The following is a 22,327-nucleotide window of genomic DNA, read 5'->3' on the forward strand; positions in this document are numbered from 1 at the left end:
TCACAGAGGCAGAGAAGGAGGGGGGAGGAAGTCACAGAGGCAGAGAAGGAGGGGGAAGGGAGTCACAGAGGCAGAGAAGGAGGGGGGAGGGAGTCACAGGGGTGGACCATGCTAGGACTCTGTGCCTGTTAAAACTTAATAAATTTCATAAAACTTTAATGAAATACTAGCTAATATAGGTGATGGTCATTTTGATAGAAGTTCTCTGTGGAATACAGGCATTGCCTTGCAACTTTAGCAACACTTCTGTCATCCCTAATAGTGCATTTACAAACACAGGTTAGGTTAAAAATTATTTTAATCAAAATAGGTATGGCAAAAATGGCAAACCATCTTTAAGTAGACAAAGGGATATTGTGTAGCAACATGACAGACTTAGAATAAAATGCTATGAAAAGAGTGGAAGTTAAATAAATGGTTGCTATTATGATAGTTTACATATTCCCATCATTTATATTTATAGTTATATATTTACATGAATACACATTGTGATTTTGAAACATTATGGTGACAATTCTGTGGTTGGAGAAGCAATCATACACATGTATTTACTAAAATTGTCGGGGTGCAGTACACACACACACACACACACACACACACACACACACACACACATACACACACACACACACACACACACACACACACACACACACACACATACACACACACATACACACACACATACACACACACACATACACACACACATACACACACACATACACACACATACACACACACACACATACACACACACACACACATACACACACACACACATACACACACACACACACACGGGGTGACTGAATTTGGAGGTCTTCTCTATAACTTTCTAGAGCCTCTACTTTAGCTTTTAATTTTTTTTCTTAATATTTTCAAATACTAGAGAGATAGGTAGGGAGAATTTAAGATGGAATTTTTTTTTCTGGTGTCTTATTGTCATCAGACAATGTCTTGTAAAGATTCAGTTGATGACATATTCTGTCTTCTTTACCTATTTGTATCAGTGTGGAGACCACTGCTTGACCAAATATTGGCATTTCTGATTTTCGTCACTTTGATATTCTCTGTCTTTGAAGTGATGTAATTTGTATTAAATAGGTTTCTATATTAGTAGAGATAATGGATTTGTACTGTATGAAATCTGACATTATTTCAAGCTTAAGAGTTCTAAGACCAAAAATAATATTATACAGTTATTGTGTACCAGAGTGCATGCATTGGTAACGATAGAATATTTTCAACTGTACTTTTTGAGTAGTACTCAATCTGAACAATTTATCATTCATAAACACATATTTGAAGGCCCACAAAGAGCATAGTTCATTTTCATTTGACTTCACACCATGCAATATGTGTTTTGTGTAAGATTTTTCTTTGATCTAAATCACTACCAGATTGTAGGTGATATTTAGTATCTTTCAAAATACATTAGAGAAAATACTTGCAGAGAGAAAAAACTTCAGTTGGATATATTTGAGCATGTGGTTGATGGCTTCTTGTTCTTCCCCCATATCTGTGACTGCTCCTATGCAGCAGCACTGCATTTATCCGTTTTACTCCTGTGGCTTCTTTTTACTGCCCATTCAGAGCCACGACCTTGATCAGGCAAGCTTCTCTCTCACCCACAGAGCCTCAGGACCCAACAATACTGGTTGTAAATTACAAACTCGGCTTGTCTTCATTCTCGTCCATACTGTCCAATAGCTGGCCTTCAAGCCTTACCCTCTGACTCTGAGAAGTGTGAGGATTTTCATGTAATTCTAAAATTCTTCTGGAATGAGTCACATCTGGTTTAAGTAGTTTCAGTTAACATACAATTAAAAATACACTGTTTTTCACAGAGTCGGTGGCTTTTACCACTATAAAACTGTTAACTGTTCTCACAGATTTGGAGACAAAAATAATTACGATGAAAGTGGTCAACAACTTGGTTTGCAGTAGAGACAGACAACTTCTATCTTAGGAATATAACACAGGCTCCTAGGTAAGAGCCCTCACTTCAAGTCTCAGGCACAGCCATCATGAACTCAAGCAGTTTGACACTGAAAGGTAATATAATGAGAACTAACAAGTGTTGCATATTTCCTATGGTTTTGGGATGATTAGAAATTGCTGGAAATTAGAGCAAAAGGGAAGAAGTAATCAAACAAGGCTTGTGCTTGTGGTAAGGATTTGATATCTGGGACCCATCACTGAGATTAAACAGATGTGATACTTGGAAACATGAGCAAATGAAATGTCAAAACAAAAAAAGAGTGATGTTAGTTTGATGAAACTAACACACACACACACACACACACACACACACACACACACACACCCTTTAAAAAGCCAGTCTATAACTGTGAGATTAAAATGGGTGATTCTCCCTATAGGATATCTGGTGAATACATGCTGAGTTTGTTTTCCAGTGATATGTGTCCTCTTTGGAGGAGTAATTAGCTACATGGGCAAGCAATTGCATAATGAGTTGTTATACAGGCTTAACATTGCTTCTGATCCAAATAGGATGACCACTAATCCATGTGGTTTATTTCCTCTGTGAAATCTGAAAACAGCATTGTTTTGTAGAAACCTGTTACTTCCATCTATCAGAAATTATTAGGTATAGATCTTGATGGGGAGAAAACAAAACTCCTTTTACTGCCACCTACTGGAGAATCATGTCATACAAATATGTGACATGGCAAGAAAAGCTCAACCATAATAGCTTGTGTACTGCAAACACATTCTGATCCCAGTGGCCCATTGAAGTGTCTGTGTCCAGAACCTGCTGTGATGATCTCTTCTTTTTATAGATGCAAGGTGGTGAAGATAAATGTTTGTACTTTTCAGTGACCAAGTTTCAGTTTTGTGGAGAAACTTTATATGAGATTGAGGAAAAATAATTTTAAGTAGTCCTAAGACTTCTGGCTATAATCTGTCCTAAAGAAATTTCCTGTATCTTCTCTTTTCTCTTCTTCTCTTCTCTTCTCTTCTCTTCTCTTCTCTTCTCTTCTCTTCTCTTCTCTTCTCTTCTCTTCTCTTCTCTTCCCTTCCCTTCCCTTCCCTTCCCTTCCCTTCCCTCTTCTCCCCTCTTCTCTCTTCTCTTCTGTACCCCTCCCCTCCACCCCTTCCCTTCCCCTTCCCATTTTCTCCTCTTCTGTTTTCTCTCCTTTCATATCTGCTCTTCTGTAATTTATTGCTCCACTAACAAAGTAGGCATTATTATAGACTATTTTCTATAGCCAAATATGTATGTATGTATGTATGTATGTATGTGCAGAGAGAATAGAATGTATATATATATAATTATATACATTAGATAGATAGATAGATAGATAGATAGATAGATAGATAGATAGATAGATTTAGATTTCCCACTACATAAATATAAATGGAAGTGGGTAAAGGAACTACTTGAAAAGTGTGTGTGTACTGCTTGAACCCAGGGTCTTCTATCTACTAGACAAGTCTTCTGCCATAAGCCATATATCCCCAGCCTGAAGACAATTTTATATTCACAAGTAAGTTTTTAGCTGAGCAATAGTTCAATTTCCTGTCATATAAGTAAATTATTGTCCTACTAACAAACACAAGGCATCATTTTAGAATTATTTTTTTATAACCAATCACAGTTATATAAACAAAAACTGTTTTTTACAATAATGAGGGCTGGAAGATCAAAATCAAGGTTATGGAGAATGTGGTCTCTAGTGAAGGTCTACTTTTATAGAAATGGAGCCTTCTCAAGGTAGCTTCAAATTACGATGGTGGGGACGTAGCACTCTGGGGGCGGGGGCAACCCTTACAAGTCCTCTAATGCCATTGGTAAAGATTGCTCTTTAATGACCTGTTCATCACTGAAGGGCCACACTTTCTAATACTATCTCCTTATTGGTTAAGATTTCAACTCATGAGATGGGGTAGGACGGGGCACAAAATACTCAGACCTTAACAAAAAAATCCCAGGAAATGGCCTGAAGACAGCTAAGAAAGTGAGCAGGATTAGACAGCTGGATACAACTCTCCTTTATATTAGACTCATATGTGAAATTATCTATTTGTTTCTATGGGGGCAATTTCTTATCCAGTGTAGTGAATGTCTGCTTCTCAGACTATATTCTTATCCAGAATAACCACTTACAATTTTTGTTCAGTTGAATTAATTTAAAGACATACAAAAAATACCCTCATTCAACCATTTAATTTTCAAGTATTTATAGAGAAGCTATTTTTCAACAGTTCTGTTTATTGTGTATAATATAAGAAACATCTTTAAACCAGTATAGTGTAGTATTACATTACTACTATGCTAAAGCAGCTGATAAATAAAAAGGAGGCGTTACTGTGTGTGGTGGCATACATCTTTAACCCTGGAACTGGGGAGATGTATGTGTGTGAGTTTGAGACCAAACTGATCTGCATAATGAGCTCTGTGACACTCAGGGCTACACAAAAGAGATATTACTTTCAGTTTGTTTTATTTAGTATGTGAAGATTGAAGATACCCTTTAACCTACCCCTAAAGTTTTGCTTTACTCATCTATAAGATAAAGAGATAAAAATAATAATTATGGCTGGTCTACAAGCCTTAGTGCAGCTAAAAGAAGCCTAAAGTTTAATCTTTCCAACAATGTTTTGAAAACATTGTTGTGTGACTATTCACAAGCCTACAAGTCTGTTTAAATGAAATTCCCAGATCCATTTGCAGAACTACTAAGTCAGGTCTCCTGAAGACTAAGTTCACCCACCTGTGCCTTTAGTATGTTATTATGTGTAGTAGACTCTAATAATCTTAGCCTGGAAATACAGGATGCATCTGATAATCAATGTGCTCATATATGTATTACCAACAATGTCTTCTCTTTTAAGTTCCACCTCCTCTAAAACTTCCTGCTCCCATCTCTCAGGAAGAAGTATTTTGATGAAGATAAAACTTTTTTTTTTGTTTTGTTTTTTGTTTTATGTGTTTTGTTTTTTCGAGACAGGGTTTCTCTGTGTAGCCCTGGCTATCCTGGAATTCACTCTGTAGACCAGGCTGGCCTTGAACTCAGAAATCTGTCTGCCTCTGCCTCCCAAGTGCTGGGATTAAAGGCGTTTGCTACCAGCACCCGGCTGATAAAGCTTTTTGTTATGTTTCAAGTCTTCAGAGATTCCTAATGGATATAAGAGATCTTACAAACAAAATGAGCTCATGAAACAGAATTAAAATTAATCTCTAAGGTCTGTAGAGATTGCTCAGTGGTTAGCAACCTTGCTATTTTTGTAAAATTTAGTTTATAGCACTTACATGGCAGGTCATAGTCATATGTAAATCCAGTTCCATGGAGCTGACATTATTTTCTGGCCTCTGTGGGCATTGCATACATATGATGAACTTATATGGAGTCAAAACATTCAGACACATAAAATAAAAAAATAAAATTATAAAGAGTAATCTTGGTGAATTTTTTGAAAGTCATTGTTGGAAAGTAGAGTAGAATTAACAGTATCAATACAAACTTCTAGATAAATAAGTAAGGAGAAGCATTTTGGTGCCATTTTGTGTTTATTGTTAAAAGTTGGGTTGGTACAGGAGTTTCTCCTGAACGTTAATCTTTAGACATGAGCTGTAATGTGTTAAAACCACAAACCCATCCCACAGGGCTGTAACTTTAGAAACAACCACTAAATGGTCTCTCATTACTTATCCAGCTCTTTCTGCTACAAAGCAAAGCATACAAACGAGAAATCTCTATAAAAATGAGAAATATGTATATAAAATTCTGAACACAAAATCTTCACCAACTGAAGGTAACTCCTCTCTGTTTTTCAATCTTTTATCCTCTCTAAGTTTATAATGTAGCCTGGGATAATGCTCTCATATACAGCTAGCACTAATTTCTAAGAACATTTATAGAAATAGTAATCGGACATCTTAAGTGAGTGTGCTTCTGGCCCCTGCAGTTTGACGCTTCAAACATCACGCAGCCTGATTTCTTAGAAAGTCTTTTATAGTTAAACTTGGGCCTGGAAGCTGGGCAGTGGTGGCACACGCCTCTAATCCCAGCACTTGGGAGGCAGAGACAGGAGGATTTCTGAGTTCAAGGCCAGCCTGGTCTACAGAGTGAGTTCCAGGACAGCCAGGGCTATACAGAGAAACCCTGTCTCAAAAAACAAAACAAAACAAAACAAACAACAACAACAAAAAAATCCTTGGGCCTGGAAGACAGTTTGTGACTTTTCACTTTTAGTTACTGGATATTATGAATAGATGTTGACCCGGTCATGATTTGAGAAAAGAGATAATGAGGAGTTCAAGGAAGCTTCAGAGTGACTGGTTGATTTTGAGCTAAAACACCTTGGTTCAATAACAACAGCAATGGGTATTGTGATGGTGGATTGGAATTTTTTCTATTCCATCTGTAGGGGTAACTACTGTGTTTCTTTGATACTGTTACCTACTTCCTACCTTCCTTCTGTGTTCTCTGTTTGTTTGTTTGTTTGTTTGTTTAGTGTTTTCCCATCGATTTGACATCATTTTTTATAATGTTTATGCTTAAATGTGTGCTTCTTTATTTTCTCCAATCACAATTCACATATAGCTATGCAGAGGGACTATTCACTTGAAGAATGGTTATTAGGAGCCCAGGAACTGGCATGAAGAGAGCTGTCAGGTATTTTTCATGTGTAAAGCCTGCCCTCAGCTCTTCAGACTAGAAGTGAGAGAATCAATAGCTGGAGTCTAGCTAAGGCAGGAGCAAGCCTCTAAAAGACGTGCTCCTAGGAGTCACAGAGTAGAGCCAGCATGCTGGGTCAGTAGCTAGCAACCATGAGCTTGCTACTAAGGAACTTAATACTTGAGCTAAGGAGATGGTCGGTACCTCCTGAGATGAGCTGAAAGCATCCTGTTAATTATCTTTTCTAGGTAGCTTTCCCTAAACAATCTTAAAGTTGTTTCCTATTTGTTTAGAAGCATAAGATTTGGAAGACAAAAGCATTTATAGAAGAGAAGTTGGAGACAAACTCTTATTGCACTCTCCCCTGGAGATGTTCCTCATCCAAAACATATCCTAGCATAGGTCAAAAGAGAGAAAGGGCGTGGGGGGAAAGTGTCTGCATAGAAAAGAACATAACCAAGATGACTCAGGAAGTCTCAAGGGGGATTTCTGGTGCGAGGGCGTTAATAAATCTGCTCTGGGCTTTGCAGAATCAGCAAGGCTTGCTAGCCTACCTCTTCCAATCACCTGAGGGTTTCAGGTGTTGAGCTGTCCTAGCTCTGCCCACCCCTCCCTTTCCCTCCCTGAATCCTGACCCCTGCTCTGCAGAAGTCTGTTCAACTTGGTCACCAGGAGAGTGATTGGAGGGTCTCTGGATATTCCCTGGTCCTGGATAAACATTTAGGGTTACTTGACAGACTGGGACTCCAGCTCCTGATCACATAGTAGTTCTTTAAGAATGGAGCCGGGTCTTGGCCAGAGGGCGAAGCTGAAGGAGTCCTGGCTGGTTGAGAGAAGACACACAGCAGCTGCAGGCTGCGGTGATAGGAACCTTTCGGAATGAGGATGTTAGGGTGGAGAACTTGTGAACTTGTCTCCGGGCACCAGGACGCTTCCGAGTAGTTCTGGGTGAGACCCCAGCAGGATGTACCCAGGGCGGTGCAGCTGACGGCCCCCGGCGGCGTCGCGCGGCCCCTTTCCACCCGCGAGTGTGCGCGCGAGCGGCGGGCGGCGGCGGGAGGAGGCGCAGGCGCGCTGCTCGCCCGTCTGCAGCCCCGCGCCGAGCGCCTCGTCTCGGGGAGTTGATGGCAGCACCACAGTGCGGCCGCCCGGCCGAGCGCACCGCGCAGCCACCCGCGGCTGCCCGCCGAGCAGTCGACATGTGGGGGGACTGGGGTGGGAGCGGCCGGAGCAGCGCCAGGGACCCGGGCGCGCAGCAGCCTCCGCTCGCTCGCCTGTCCTGACCTGGCTTGCTCGCCCCACCGAAGAATGTCAGCCAAGTCCAAGGGGAACCCCTCCTCGTCCTCCGCAGCCGAGGGACCGCCGGCAGCCTCCAAAACCAAGGTGAAGGAGCAGATCAAGATCATAGTGGAGGATCTGGAATTAGTCCTGGGCGACCTGAAGGACGTGGCCAAAGAACTTAAGGAGGTGAGAGGCGCGGGATTGGGGGAGGGAGTGGGAATCCCCGCGCCCTCGGGTGGGTTCCGTTCCCCCTTTTGGCTTGGGACTACAGCATTTCCAAACTCCTGGTAACTATGGAGGGATGCCTGCAGACCGACTTTCTTTGCCCCGGCTACTCCTGAGGAGAGTTGGAGCACTTTCTCTCTCGTTTTTTTTTTTTTTTTAATCAGACAGAAATCAACTAGTGTTATAATTGATGGACTCGATAGGATGGTGGGAGGGATGGAGGCAAGCTACTGTCTACACGGGATTGTCTGTGGCATCAGGGGAAGGGGTTAACTGGGGGTGTGTCGACCAGAAAAGACGCGAGCACGGGCTGGCAGAGCCAGTGTGATGCTCTTTGCCTGTCCTGCTGCTCCCCCAGAGTCCTTTGGCAAGTCCGCCCCTGGCCTGGCAGCCCCTGGAAGCTGAGCTGAAGGGGGGCGGCTTCTGGGCCCTGGGCCAGGCCAGGGAGGGCACTGGGAGGGGGAGGCTCAGCTCTGGCTCCGCTCCCCTAATCTCAAAACCCATCAGAAAGAAGGCGACTCTGGGTACTGACTCTGGGTGGAATTGAGCTTTGGGGACAGAGAGACGTCTGGGACTTTCTCACTTTCGCAATCCCCTGAAGCATTCCCTGTCCTTTTTTCCAAATGTTTCCAGCAACTCTGGGCCTTCGCGCCACCCTGAGTGTCGCCATTCTTCACTTCCTTCGTTCAATTCTGTCATCACTTGGCATTGAACCTGAGCAGTAGTGCTGACAAGGGGAGTGTGTATGTGTGTATGCATGTGTTGCTTGTGTTTTGTGGTCTCGCTATTAGCATCCTGGCTCTTTAGAACTGGAATTGTTTTCCCCTCCCCCCCCCCGCTAGTATCCGACCCCCCTCTGTACTCCGTCCCTCCCCACCCTGGTGAACTGGATTGGAAGAGATGTTGTGTCGGGTTGAGGTTGTCTAACTCAGGCAGCCTCAGTGGCCCAGGGCCCCAGTGAGGGCCAGCCTGCGGGAGCTGGGGTCTCATTGTCAACCTGGCTGCCTCCAGTGGTTGGGGAAGCTAGTGGCGATGCCCAGAGCACTGTTTCACTATTGAGCAGGATCCTGGGGTGGCTCTTGGTGTCTGCAGTTCCAGCAGCAAGAAGGCAAACTTCTTTGGTGGTGGTGGTCTCCCTGGAAAGATAAGGAGACTCGCAATCATAGCGTGAATCTGAAACTGTCACTCGGTTTCTAGAGCCAAGAGGGAGGAGACTTGGGGCTGTTTGGATGACTGGTGTCTGGAGATTAACCTCCTGTCATTTCCAGCCCCAATGTGAGGACTCTCCCTGGCATTACCTCTATGTCCAAAAACCTGAGTTTGTGACCAAATTCAAAGCTTGTTACAGAAGATCCATTGCTGGCCCGAGTTCCTTTGCCAGGGACGAATTCATTCCTGTATGTTTCTCCTCAAACAGAACAGAATTACAGCCAAGGTCCTGAGGATTGGTGGTGGATAGTGATGGGTCAGGAAACTTGTTTGTGTTTCCAGGCTTTTCCTAGGCTCGTTTCACAACTCGTTGGCAGATGCAAAGGTTATGCACCGAAACCCAAGGCTGGGGATGTTTCTTTCTTTGTAATTGTTTTACTTTTCTATGCGTTGGCAGTTTGTGTTTTCATTTACAACATCTTCATGATTTTAAAAATGAACAATTGAGATGAGCTCCTCTGGACACACCCGTGTTGCGTCTATGTGCGTGTGTGTGTGTGTGTGTGTGTGTGTGTGTGTGTGCGTGTGTATATATTTGTGTATGTGTGTGTGTGTGTCCACGTGCATATTTAAGATAGTGGATATAGGAAACCATTAGCATCAAAAGATATAGATTGTCTTGTTTACAGGGTGAGGCCAAGAAAGGTAGCCTGGCAAAATTCTGCCTCTGTGGCCCATCCTCATGTGTCAGGACACTTATTCTTTTGGACAGAATAACCCAGAAATCACTACTTGTGATCTATTTTTATTATTATTATTATTATTATTATTATTATTATTATTGGAATTTAAGGCCATGATAATATTCAGGAAAATGTCTAACCTTTCTTTGGATTTTGGCTAGAATTGGAGATGTAAATAGAGGAGTCTGATGGTCTTTCAGTCTATCCATTTTTTCAAAAACTATACTTATGAGAAAAAAAATAGATACTTCTTAAAGGAATAGAAACATAGCAGAACAGATGGAGAGTCCTGACAGAGGTAGTGATAACATTTTCTTTTGATGCTTTGCACGATTCCATTCACTACCAAGGCCTATGTAGGTAAAAGCTGAGACCAAACCTGGAATGTATGAGGGATAAATGATGATGGGATGTCACTGTCACAACTTTGTTGTGGACATCATCATCCTAGGCTTGCATATGGGAGTGTATATACTAAAGTCTCAAAACAGTCTATTTATAAAAGAAGAATGGGAGTTATTTCCAGGACAACATATTTATAGGGCATGTTTAACCTATGACATCTTGCACTTGTGCAGTCTTGATCTGTTTTGAACAATAGAGCATACCCGACTAAGCATGTCTTTCATGAAGTGAAAGATATAACTGATAACTTTTGTAAACTCTACAACACATATTCATTCCTCTACCCCAGACTTGCACATATAAAGGTTGCAATTAATATATCAATTGTGACATTTAATATTTTGACAGTTCATAATAATGTGTAGTTATACTTTATATAAATTATCACATTCAAAATTCAAATTCATTTATTGATGACACTAGCTTTTAAACTATAATGTATGCTTATATAAATTAATACTTCACTTTTATTAACTTGGAATAAAAACTAATGTAATAGCATGACTAAAGAGCGGTCAGCCACTACTTGGTATTTGTTTACCCCTTTTGTTTTTTATTTTAATTGCAACTTAAAATTTAAACATTCTGCCTTTTACTTTTGCACAAACCTCACCAATAAGACTTACTCTTTGCTTGATTACTTTAGTATTTCTGAAAGTAAGGTATCCTTACATCATTCTGCCATCCCTTCCTCCCCTCCTATCCCTCCTATTTAGTTCTTCCTTTTCTCTCTCTTAGATTCGTGATTGATTGTTTTAATTGTAGCTTTTCGAATTCAGATAGACAGGGTAAGTCTGATCCCTGTACTAGCTTTTTGAAACACTTAATAATTAGCCAGAAAACTCTAGTCTGTTCAGTAAAAGGAGTCTTTGTATCTTTTTCTGAATTCATTGTATAGTAAAAGTTATTTAATCTATCATAATTGAATTGACTGTTATTAAGAGATAGGTGGTATTTCTCGAACACCCAAGTGCAGTTCATTTGGCCTCACAATTGAATAAGACCTCAGTACAACTTAAGACTTTCATAAATATTATGAATTGTTTAGTTTTCTGTACTATGATTAAAAATAACCTAAAATACAGCACTCTACATGTGTTCTTTCCACACCTACCACATTACAAGTTTGAGTGTGACTAAAATGAATATCTTTTGTTCATACTCCAAATTTTACTTAAGATGTGTTTAACCTAACTTTAAACATCAGTAATATAAAAGCCATTATGGCTTTTACTGGTTACTCTGACTGTTGATGTAAAGAAGAAGTTGAAGTCGAGTACCAGTTCATACATGCTCATTTATGAATCTGTACTGGCTGCATACTCAGGGGTATGGCACCCTGTGAGTGAAGAAAGTGCGATGTAAGAAGGCACTGAGATAAGAACTTTAAGAAACTTAAAGTTTATCCAGATTTTCATGGTGAATGTAAATGGATTGGTGTACAAGATGTCACATATTTATGTGTTGTAAGTAAATATTGGAGACCTCCATGAAGAGGACCCAAAATAGGACTCTCCCTTTGAAATAGGTATATGATTTGAAGAGGCAGTTAGGAAAAGGCATTAATGAAATGCATCATTGGGATACATATTTAATTCCTGTTGTGATTTCTACTAATTGAAAAAAAAAAGTGTTGGTGAGATTCTACAGTTTATAGAATGAAATTTAACACATTGGTATAGCAGGTGTTCGTGGTCAATTTTTCACTAAGAAATGTAGAACTAAATCTACTTTTAAAAACATTTCTCAAGGGGCTGGTGAGATGGCTCAGCGGGTAAGAGCAACGTCTGCTCTTCCAAAGGTCATGAGTTCAAATCCCAGCAACCACATGGTGGCTCACAACCACCCATAATGAAATCTGACGCCCTCTTCTGGTGCGTCTGAAGACAGCTACAGTGTACTCATTTATAATAATAAATAAATCTTAAAAAAAAAAAAAAGAAAGAAAATCATTTAAAAAAAAAAAAAAAACATTTCTCAAATAATTCCAAATGCCGGTAATAGTCGGCGTGTTTCTTTAGAAGATGGAAAATGTGAAACATTTTGCAGTAAATGTTTATTTGCAGGAATCTCTCATAATCAGTCTCAGTTGGTTTAGCTGAGCTATCTTTTTGCTCAGGCTGTTTCCAGCCTTCAACTTTCCTTGCGACATTTTCATTGCTTTAAATTTTGTCGTAGCACTGTTACAGGAATGAAACAAACTTTAACATGCCACGTGTAGCATTTATGTTTATATCAGATGTGTGCTCATGAGTAGGTGTCATGGAGGCAAAAGAGAAGCAGTTCTGTTGTTAGTGAGCTAGAATTACTTCATGATTGGATTTCACAGCTAGGCAGGGGAATGGAAAGCACCCATAATTTGTCTTATATTCCATAGAGAAGAAGAGTGTAACTTAAGTAAAACTTAGAAAACTTGGAAAAATCCATCTGATACTGATTGAAAACAGAGTTAACAATGGTCAGATGTTCCTGCTTTGGGATGTTCTTTTTTTTTTTTTTTAAGTATTGTGTTATTGATCTGTGTTTATTGTGTTTTGGCTACATCTATAATTGTGCACCATGAAGGCCAGCAGAGGGCATAGGATCCCTTGGACTTGGACTTACAGATGGTTGTGAGTGAGCACGTTGATGCTGAGAATTGAATCCAAGTCTGTTGGGAGAACAGTCAGTGTCTTAAACCACTGAGCCATCATGTGACCCACTTAATGTCCTTTCTTATTGACTTATCCACTTGAAGTTCTGTATTTTATTGCTCTGGGAAATCCTACAGTATTTTTAGCTAATGAGCCCATCCATATAAAAGGCATTATTAGAACAAATTATAGGGAGTGATCTCTGCAGTATTTCCTGAGTTCTAAAATTATGTCCAAATGGAAGCCAAGAGTGCACTAAGTAGTAGGAATCACTGTATCCTTAGTACTCTGCAGTTTACCTTACCAAAACTGAGATGCACTTACTAAATATTAAAACACACCAATTACCCTTTTGTCTTCTTAAATAAGATGCCTTAAAATGTTTACCATCTCTCTCCCTCTTTTAATGAACTAAATCATTTAAAACATAGAGAATCATCTGGTAAGAAACTGAAGCAGCCTTAAAGTTCTAGTGTGCTTGAGGCAATGGTAAAGTGGAAAGATAACAGAATCGATGTAACAGGTTTCACTGTTACCTGGATTGTGTTTTTCTACCCGGCTGTTCTGAGGATTTCAAATATTTAGGTCCAAGTATTAGGAAAGGAGAAAGGAGTACAAGTCTAGCTACACATACTCCACCCCCTCCCCCTCCCCCCAAAAAAGAGATGATAGGGTCTTCTTATGGAGCTTGTTCATAAGACAGCTCACAGGCAACTTTTGAAAAGTAGGTGATAAAAATAGAAACAGACTGATGTGATGATTGCATTCTTATTGAAAGTCTGGTAAGTGATATCAAGATATCAAACTGCCAATGTAAAATTCATGTACAACAAAGGCTATGATTATTTTAAAGAACAAACTTTTCTTATTTCAGAAATTATGTCATCTTATAAGACATCTAAGAAGATGCCTCAAATGAGAAGATAAAAAAATATTACTCAGAAATAGATAATACTGAAAATTTTTATATTTATTTTTAGTCTTTTACTATGGCTATTTAAATGAGGATGCAGTAAGAGAAATATGAATTATATACAATGCTATTGTCTTCTTTAAAGACTCTAGTATATGACTACTATATGATAAGTGATAGTGATAGATAATATTACATATGCAACTTATTTCTAACTTTTTGTAGTTATTAAGTATCATTAAGAGCAGCAGCTTTGGGAACCAGCAAGGCTAACAGACCATGTTACATTCCACCAGGTTGTCTTTTAAATATTTTACAAAATACTAACCTATCTAATCCTTGTAACTTTTAGTTCTCATTTTACAGATAAGAAAACTAAGATGATATGTGTTAAGTTCCTTGCTCATAGACATTTGTGCTAACAGTGAAGCTTAAATACCATGCTTGTGTGGGAGAGTAAATAGCTCACTAATCTGTTCTATTCTATTGTTTCTACTTTATTTTGACTTTGTGTTTTCTTAATTGAATAATGGAGGTTTTAATTCATTTATATTAGAGGTTTTTTTTCTGCCACTGTGTTTGTGTGTGTGATAAAACCTTATCTAATTAATGCCCAAATCAGAATACACACACACACACACACACACACACACACACACACACACACACACGCCTTTTTAGATTCAGAGTGACACTAAACAAAGTATTTAAGCCTTTCTGTGTGGATTAACATCTCACTGGTAACAGTTTTTTTATTATCCCCCACCTCCTTTTTGTAAGGCACACTTAGATTTACGTACTTGGATTCAGGCAACATTAAAATTGAATAAATTAGATTCTGCAGTTTTAATTTTTTAAATAAGTATGTGCTTCAGTAAATTGTGAATTTTATGCAGATTATCAATATCATGGCTTAGAACATAAAAGGAAAAGCCAAGAAAGATGATTCCAGAGTCTCATGCTGTGTTCACAAGTGTGTGTGTGTATGTTTGTGTGTGTGTTTGAGTGGTGGGTATTCACCCAAGAGCATGTACATGCTAGGTAAGCACATTAACACTAATCTACAGCTCCAGTCCTGTCTAGGTCTTTCTAATGAAGAAAAAATAATTTGGGAAATACTCATTTTGTTATCATATTGCATTTGAAGCAAGAGTCTATCTTGATGGCTGGGATTTGACATTTGTTTTTGCTTTGTGCTGCATTTGATGAGTTAGAGAATTTGTTGAATTCCTAATCAGACAAAAAAGAGTATTGAGTTGATTGATGAAAAGATGTGTATTGTTGTTGAGTGATGATAATTTATGTATTGTTGTTGATTCATGATAGTGTGTGTGTTGTTGTTGATTCATGATAACATGCATATTGTTGATTGATGATAAGGTGTGTATTGTTGATGCATGATAATGTGTGTATTGTTGTGTCTGTAGATGTAAGCCATTCACTTTCTAGCATGTTAAAAACAGAAAAATCAAGAAATAGCCTTATTTTGAAATCCTGGTTGTTTACTTTCTGGTGTCATATGAGGAAATATTTTATTATATTGAAAGGTCATTAGGAAAAACTACTCTAAATGAATAGTTCCTGTATGATCTAGACAGCTAAAGTCAGTGATATCATCTCTAAACAAGAGGCAGAATCTAATATTTACCGAAATGAAAAGATAAAACTGTATCTGATTAATGCCCAAGTCAGAATGCACTTACGAGGTGGCCTGCCAACTAAAGACAAATGTTACCTTATATTGCATGAGTTAGGCTGAGCATTTATGCATTTATTTTCAGAAGATGGAAAGATAGGAGGTCTCAAAGTAATTAAACTCCTAGACCCTACTATCAGGTTAAAAAAAAAAGGAATTATGTTAGCACAGAACATTTACTTATTACTCTTGTCACTCTTCCCGAAACATGCAAACACTACTCAGGTACTGATTAAGGACATTTTTTTTATGTGTAGAATAATTAGAATGATTCAAATTATATGTGTAGTTTCAATTGCACTGTTATCATGATATTCATCAAAGCATAACTGGATTCTTCACTGTAGATAACATATGCTTATCTGAAACAAGAAAATTTAATGATTCCTAACAGGTTTTTCTTCCTCTAGCACCGTAACAGATACACTGTTGTCCAATGTTCCTGTTTCATAGTATTGAAATCTTCTCACAAGCTTTCAAACTACAATGTATATGACAGAAAAATGCCAAGTTCAATAGCGCTGACCAAGTAAATTTTCTTTCAATGTCAGTGGTTCTTAATCTTTGCTATATACTACACTCTGAACAAATGTTTAAAATAGGGGATATTTTTCCTGGGACCAAACTCAGGCTATTGTTAAGTGTCTACACATATTCTAAGAACATTTTATGAATGAGGAGAAAGCAAGTACAGGGATAAAAACAGCCACTGGCTGCACTCACATGTTTTCAGTCTGTAGTTTGAGCTCTGTCTTTAAAGTTTAAAAACTAACAGCCTATATTTACAAAAATGGAAAAGAGTCAGCGTACTAGTGCCTGAAACCAGAGGGTACACTTAGTTTTTGTCAACTTGATGCAAAATAGAGACATGTGGGAAGAAGGCCCCCTAGGCTGGGAAGTGGCCTGTGGCCATGTCTGTGGACATTTTCTTGAATGACAATGGATAGAGGAAAGTCCATGTCACTGTGGGTGGTGCCACCCAGGGCAATTGGTCCTGGACTGTATAAACAGGCAGCTGAAAGCAAGCCAGAAAGCAGCATTCCTTCATGGTCTCTATTTCAGTTGCTACTTCTTGGTTCCTTCCTTCAGTTCCTGCCCTGACTTTCATCAGTGATAGTTCATGACTCATGATGTGTAAGATGAAATAAAAAATGAACCCTTTGTCCCCAAGTTGGTTTTGGAAGTGTTTTATTAGAGCCATTGAAGTGGAAACTAGAGCAGATGGCTTTATTCTAGGGAGTACATGAGTAGTTTATGAGGAATTCATCTATTTTTGAAGTTTCTAAGTGTGAATGTCTGTAAGTTCACTGTTCTCTGAAATTATCAAAATTACATGTGACTGATGACTCATTCCTTTTGTTGTTTCTTACCAAGAGTGATACAGTATAGTATTTTACTATGAGATAAAATATTTCCAGAGCTTACTTTTAATAACTCGTTATTAAAACTTGCCCCAGGATGGCATCATTCTTTGTTTTCCTTAGTTTTATTTTTTCCTGCAATGTATATTGGTAAATTATGAAACATGTATTGAATTTCTGATATATGTAAGTTGTTGTTCTGTAGATCTTGAAAGACACATGCATGAATAAACTTAAGGACCTACCCTCAAAGAACCTGACTTGTGGGAGTGAGAGCTTCAGTTCTGGGTCAATAGTTAGAGAAGTATAAAAAGTGCAATGACCATGCTAAGTTATATAGTGACCAAAAAATACAAGACAAATCTATTACACTTTTTATATTGAATTCTGAGTTAATACTTAAAAAACGTCTTTTAATAATATCTACAGTAACTCTTGCATTACATCATAATTTAAAGTGTGAGGGTAAGCCTTTGAAACTTATGAACATACATATTCATTTGTTATTTTATGGTAGCTTATCACATTGGTATATTCTAATATCTAACTGGATACAAATATTATAATACACTTTTCTGAAACAACTCTCTCAATGAGAATTTCTGTTGTCAAAGAATGATTGCATTACAACCATCAGCTATTGTTGTTCATTTTCCTCTCTGTCAAATTATCAATGTTTACACACATTGGAATGAGCTTTTTAGGTGAGTTACTTTGTATAAAATATTAACAATTTTGACAAAATTACTGAAAATAGAAATTTACTCATCACAATAATTCCTCAGGACGTATAGAAACCAGAGTTTGTGTGGATCGAGTAGCAATGGAGTGAATGCTACTTTTGGGGGGAAAAGCATGTTTTAGCCACTACCAGAACTGTATAAGCTGGCTATAGACAAAATTAACCCCATGGTTACCAGCATACGTGATAAAATCCATTAACAAACTGACCAAACATCTTCTCATTTTCAATACAATTTTTTTTTGTTTTCACAAGGGTGTTGCTCGGACACTCACTAAGCAGCTCAGACTGTCTTCAAAGTTCATGTTCTTGTCTCTGCATCCTAATATAATTGGAATATAATGGGCATAGATCTCCACCCACTCCTGTTCTAATGCATGTCCAAAGTCTCTTATTTGATGGAGAATGTGAAGAGCCAATTTTAATAGTAAACATATTAAGGGCTCAAAGCCCATCATTCACTGGAGGGTTAGATTATTCTTGCTAATTTACTCAAAGAAATCACTAAACTTCCCCCTGTAATTCTTTTAACTGTTTGTAAGAGGATTTCTCTCAAAATGTAAATGAAATAAAATACAATACAACTATTTTTGACATAGTTTCCTGATGTTGACGTACCATCGCTTAACTTTCCTTGGAAATAAACTTACTTAAGTCAGTGGGCTGCCGTGTTAGCACATGTTCTTACCTTTTCCTAAATCCATTGCAACCAGGTCTCTTCTCATCACTATAGCCAAGCCATCTCTGCGTAGGTTAGCAAGGGCCCGGTTATTTAATCTAGCATTGAATTTTCAGTGCCAGGATTCTGTATATATTAGGTGCTAGTGTTATATACTAGTAACACTTGAATCCAATGATAATTCTTCTCCCATGTGTTTGAAGGTACCGTATTTTCTCTACCTACTGATTACCCCTATCCCTGCCACCTACACTTACTCCTCCTTGGAGAAGTTTAAACTCAAATTGCTATATTTTGTTTGTAATTTTCCTTTTTTTTATTCAATCGGTGAATAGATTCCATTAATAGGTCCCTGACTCTTTAATTTGCCTAACTAGTAATTACCTTCTTGCATCTGGATTTTACTTTGTTATCTTCTTCCTCCTTTGTAGACATTGTTCTCTGTCACCTTTCTCATGTCACTTGGAGATGTCTTTTAACTATATTTGGGGGCCATTGTCAATTCTTTCCAAGTCATGTGAAAGCCTGATTGAATATATGTTCAAAGTTTGGCCAGGTCTTCACATGTCTGCTGCCTGCACCCAGCCAAACATCCTGTCTCACTTGGGTTGTTCCAGTGCTAACAGTCTGTGCTCTCTTCCTCCCATTCATTCTCATTCCTCTTGACTGTTACTCCCTGCAACTTCTCTGGCCTTCATCTTTACTAATTGCTAACTGGTTGTCTTTGCTTAAGCAGCAGTAATCTTGCTATTTTATGAGTGAGTGTGATAAGTACAATCAATTTGTCTTCAACTGCTATCTCTTTGAGGCCAATTCTGGTACCTCAATAAGTAGTTAGTTATATGTAGTGTATGCATTGGCATATATTTCTGTGCAGGCCAGAGGTTAATTGGCTCCTCAATCACTTTCTACCCTAAAGGATATGTCACTAGTTCAGATAGACTAGCTGGCCAGAGAGTGCCAGGGAGACCCTAGTGCCTTTGTCTCCCCAGAACTGGAAATACAGTCACATGCTACTTTGCCCAGCTGTTTTACTTGGGTTTTGAGGATGAAATTGAGGACCTCATGCTTGAGCTTCAAGAAATTTACTAACTGAATCCTCTCTCTAGCTCCTACTTCTGTTGATATTCATGAATTTTGGATAGTTTGCACAACATATTCTCATATTTTGTTTTTGTTGTCTGTTTCTTGTCTCTCTTAGAGATGAGTGACTTCTGTATTGTCTCTTTGTGTGTCTCAAGTTCTTTGAGTAACAGCCAACTTGCAGTAGATGCTCATCAAGAGGGAAGAGAGAGATTGTAGAAACCAGGGAGTTTTCTGTGAGGTGTAGCTCCTCCTAACATAGGAACTTCCATTCATAAAGTCTCAACAACATAACTGCCCAGGCATGCGCTTGACATGCAGACATGCCAAAGTGGACAGGGAAAAGTCTGTAAGACCTTAACCCTACACAAAGACCTACAGGAAACTAGGGAACGCTGAGCAGGGGGAGAATTAGCTTTCCCAGGAAAGTGCACATCTACTGGTTTTCCAATCCCAAATGTCAGTCTTGAAAACACATATACAAGTAGCATTCTACAGGTTGAGTAGATTGTGTGTGTATACATATACATATATATACACATACATATATATTTAAAGGTAAACAATTAATTTAAAAGAAGCCATGAATTTGAAGAAGAACACTGAGAGGTATGTGGGAATTTTGGAGGAAGGAGAGGAAAGAGAGAAATGTTGCAATTATATTATAATCCCCTGAACCATATAAAAATACAAATAAATAATTGTATCTTTTTCTAACTCTAAATGTATTCTTCTAGACCTGACCTCTTCCAGTTCAAAGACATGAACATTTACTTTCCACCACTTTGCTATACATTCTGAGAATGCAAATACACAATACCTATAGATATAGTCTACATGAATTCTTTGCACTCTTATCTAATTATGGATGTTGTCTGAATGGGTTCCTGTTTTCCTTTCTTTGATTTCACAATAGAACAACATTCTCTCCTTTGAAACGGCCAAAGGTTTTCCTGGGGAATGCTGTTATGCTGAATGATGCTTTATAGGCCAGAACTCTAAATTACACAAGACAAAGCAAACAAAACCTTATCAAAACTTCACTGTTCTCATCTTTCGTCCAGTGGTTCTTAAAGTGCCCCTTCAATATTGAAATTCTCAACATATTCTTTCTTGCATAAGCCGTAAACTTAGTATGGAATACAATTGAGAAGTCTCATTTGCTTTTTAATACAGGGATGTCACATTAAGATATTTGAAACAATAGCATGACCAATCAATCAATTAAAATTCTATTTTCCAGGATAATATGTAAATTCAAATGGAGAGAGAGCATATTTACTTTCTAAAAAAAAATCATTTACTTTTCTTCCTGCTTGAATGCTGTTTATCATCTTTCTTTAACTTTTGCAGATTTTAAATAAAGTGGAAAGACATTTAAAAATTGATAATGGGTCTTGTTTGAAAAAAATTTTAGTACTCTGTTTGAGAATCAAGCATGAACAACTTAGTGAGACCTAATACATAAAAGACCTAGGGATGGCAGAGACTCTGTATTCAGCTTCCCGTTTGTTCTCTTATACACTCCCTCTAGTGTTGGAAAATATGGACACTTACAATTAGCCTATTGTCACTTTAGCACAGATGGTTATGTGGAAACAGGGTTTCCCCCAATATTGTTTTGTTTTCCTTAAATAATGTTGTTATGGTTCTAAACCCTCAGAACTCACCATCTCCCCTTCTCTGAGGATGGTGACAGGCCTGGTTCTCCCATGCCCATGTGTAAAATCTGTGTACTTCTGTCAGGTACAACTGGATTTCCATCTCTACATTTTTCCTCCATTTGTAAACTTTCAGTCAAGAGTTTTGATTTACAACTTGAACATGATCAGGAATCTTTTCACATTCAAAATATATACAAGTGAAAAAAAACCTGTTTATTATATGAATTGAATATGGATAGGAAAACTTTAATGATGGAATTTTGCTTTAATATACTGAAATGTCATGTAGATCCATTCCTCTCAAACTACCTTATGAAATAACTGTAAAATCTGCAGAAGAAAAATGTTAAAATGAAAAATAAATGCTCATTTAACATAGACAAGCAGTAATTTTAACACATGTAAAAAATTATTTTTTTGTCATAAAACTCCTTTGTTATTTTCTGATCTTTAAAAATTAGGGCCCAGTGTATACATTTCTTTCCTAAATTAACTAACAATATTACAGAAGCAATGTGTTTTAAGCCATTTTAATATTTACTTTTAAATTTCAGTTTCTTATTATCGGATAAATTTAAAACATATGAGAAGAGTCTCCAACACCCTACGCCCTATCTGGCTTCTGAGCATGACAAGGCTTGGTACCTTGTGTTCACTACACAAGGTCCCCACGATTTGGCCTAACAACATCTGTCATAAAGCTGGAAGGAGATCATGAAGCACTCTCTGAAGATTTACATGCAGCTGATTGCTGAGGGGAAATGGGATTATTTTTTCTGTAGCATACTGACTGAAAACATCTCCACACTCCTGGAGAGAATCCCCCCCGCCCCCCCACATTGTGCTCCTGTAAGCAAACCTGAGACCAGAAAGGAAAGAAAATAGAACGGGAGTGTAGTCACTAAGGAAAGGATGAGGATCAACAGGAATGAATTGGAGTGAGGAGGAAGAGGGAAAGGAGTGAATAAGATCAAGCAACATTATGTACATGTACAAAATGCCATAAGAAATCAAAGGCAATAGCAGGGCGGTTGTGGCGCATGCCTTTAATCCCAGCGCTTGGGAGGCAGAGGCAGGTGGATTTCTGAGTTTGAGGGCAGCCT

General features: G+C 38.4%; 1 protein-coding gene across 3 annotated transcripts in view; it reads left to right on the top strand.

The window, feature by feature from the left end:
• Positions 1-7,454: 7,454 nt before the first annotated feature.
• Prr16 (proline rich 16) overlaps positions 7,455-22,327 on the top strand; it is a 303,614-nt gene continuing 288,741 nt past the window's right edge. For all 3 annotated transcript variants that reach the window (XR_004117269.1, XR_004117268.1, XM_031365666.1), the window contains exon 1: positions 7,455-8,117. Coding sequence is in view for 1 of the 3 variants with exons in the window: in XM_031365666.1 (XP_031221526.1) it covers positions 7,959-8,117 (159 nt within the window). In the remaining 2 variants the exon portion in view is untranslated. The remainder of the gene's footprint in view (positions 8,118-22,327) is intronic.

Source organism: Mastomys coucha, unplaced genomic scaffold (genome assembly GCF_008632895.1).
Source record: "Mastomys coucha isolate ucsf_1 unplaced genomic scaffold, UCSF_Mcou_1 pScaffold13, whole genome shotgun sequence".
Classification (NCBI taxonomy): domain Eukaryota; kingdom Metazoa; phylum Chordata; class Mammalia; order Rodentia; family Muridae; genus Mastomys; species Mastomys coucha.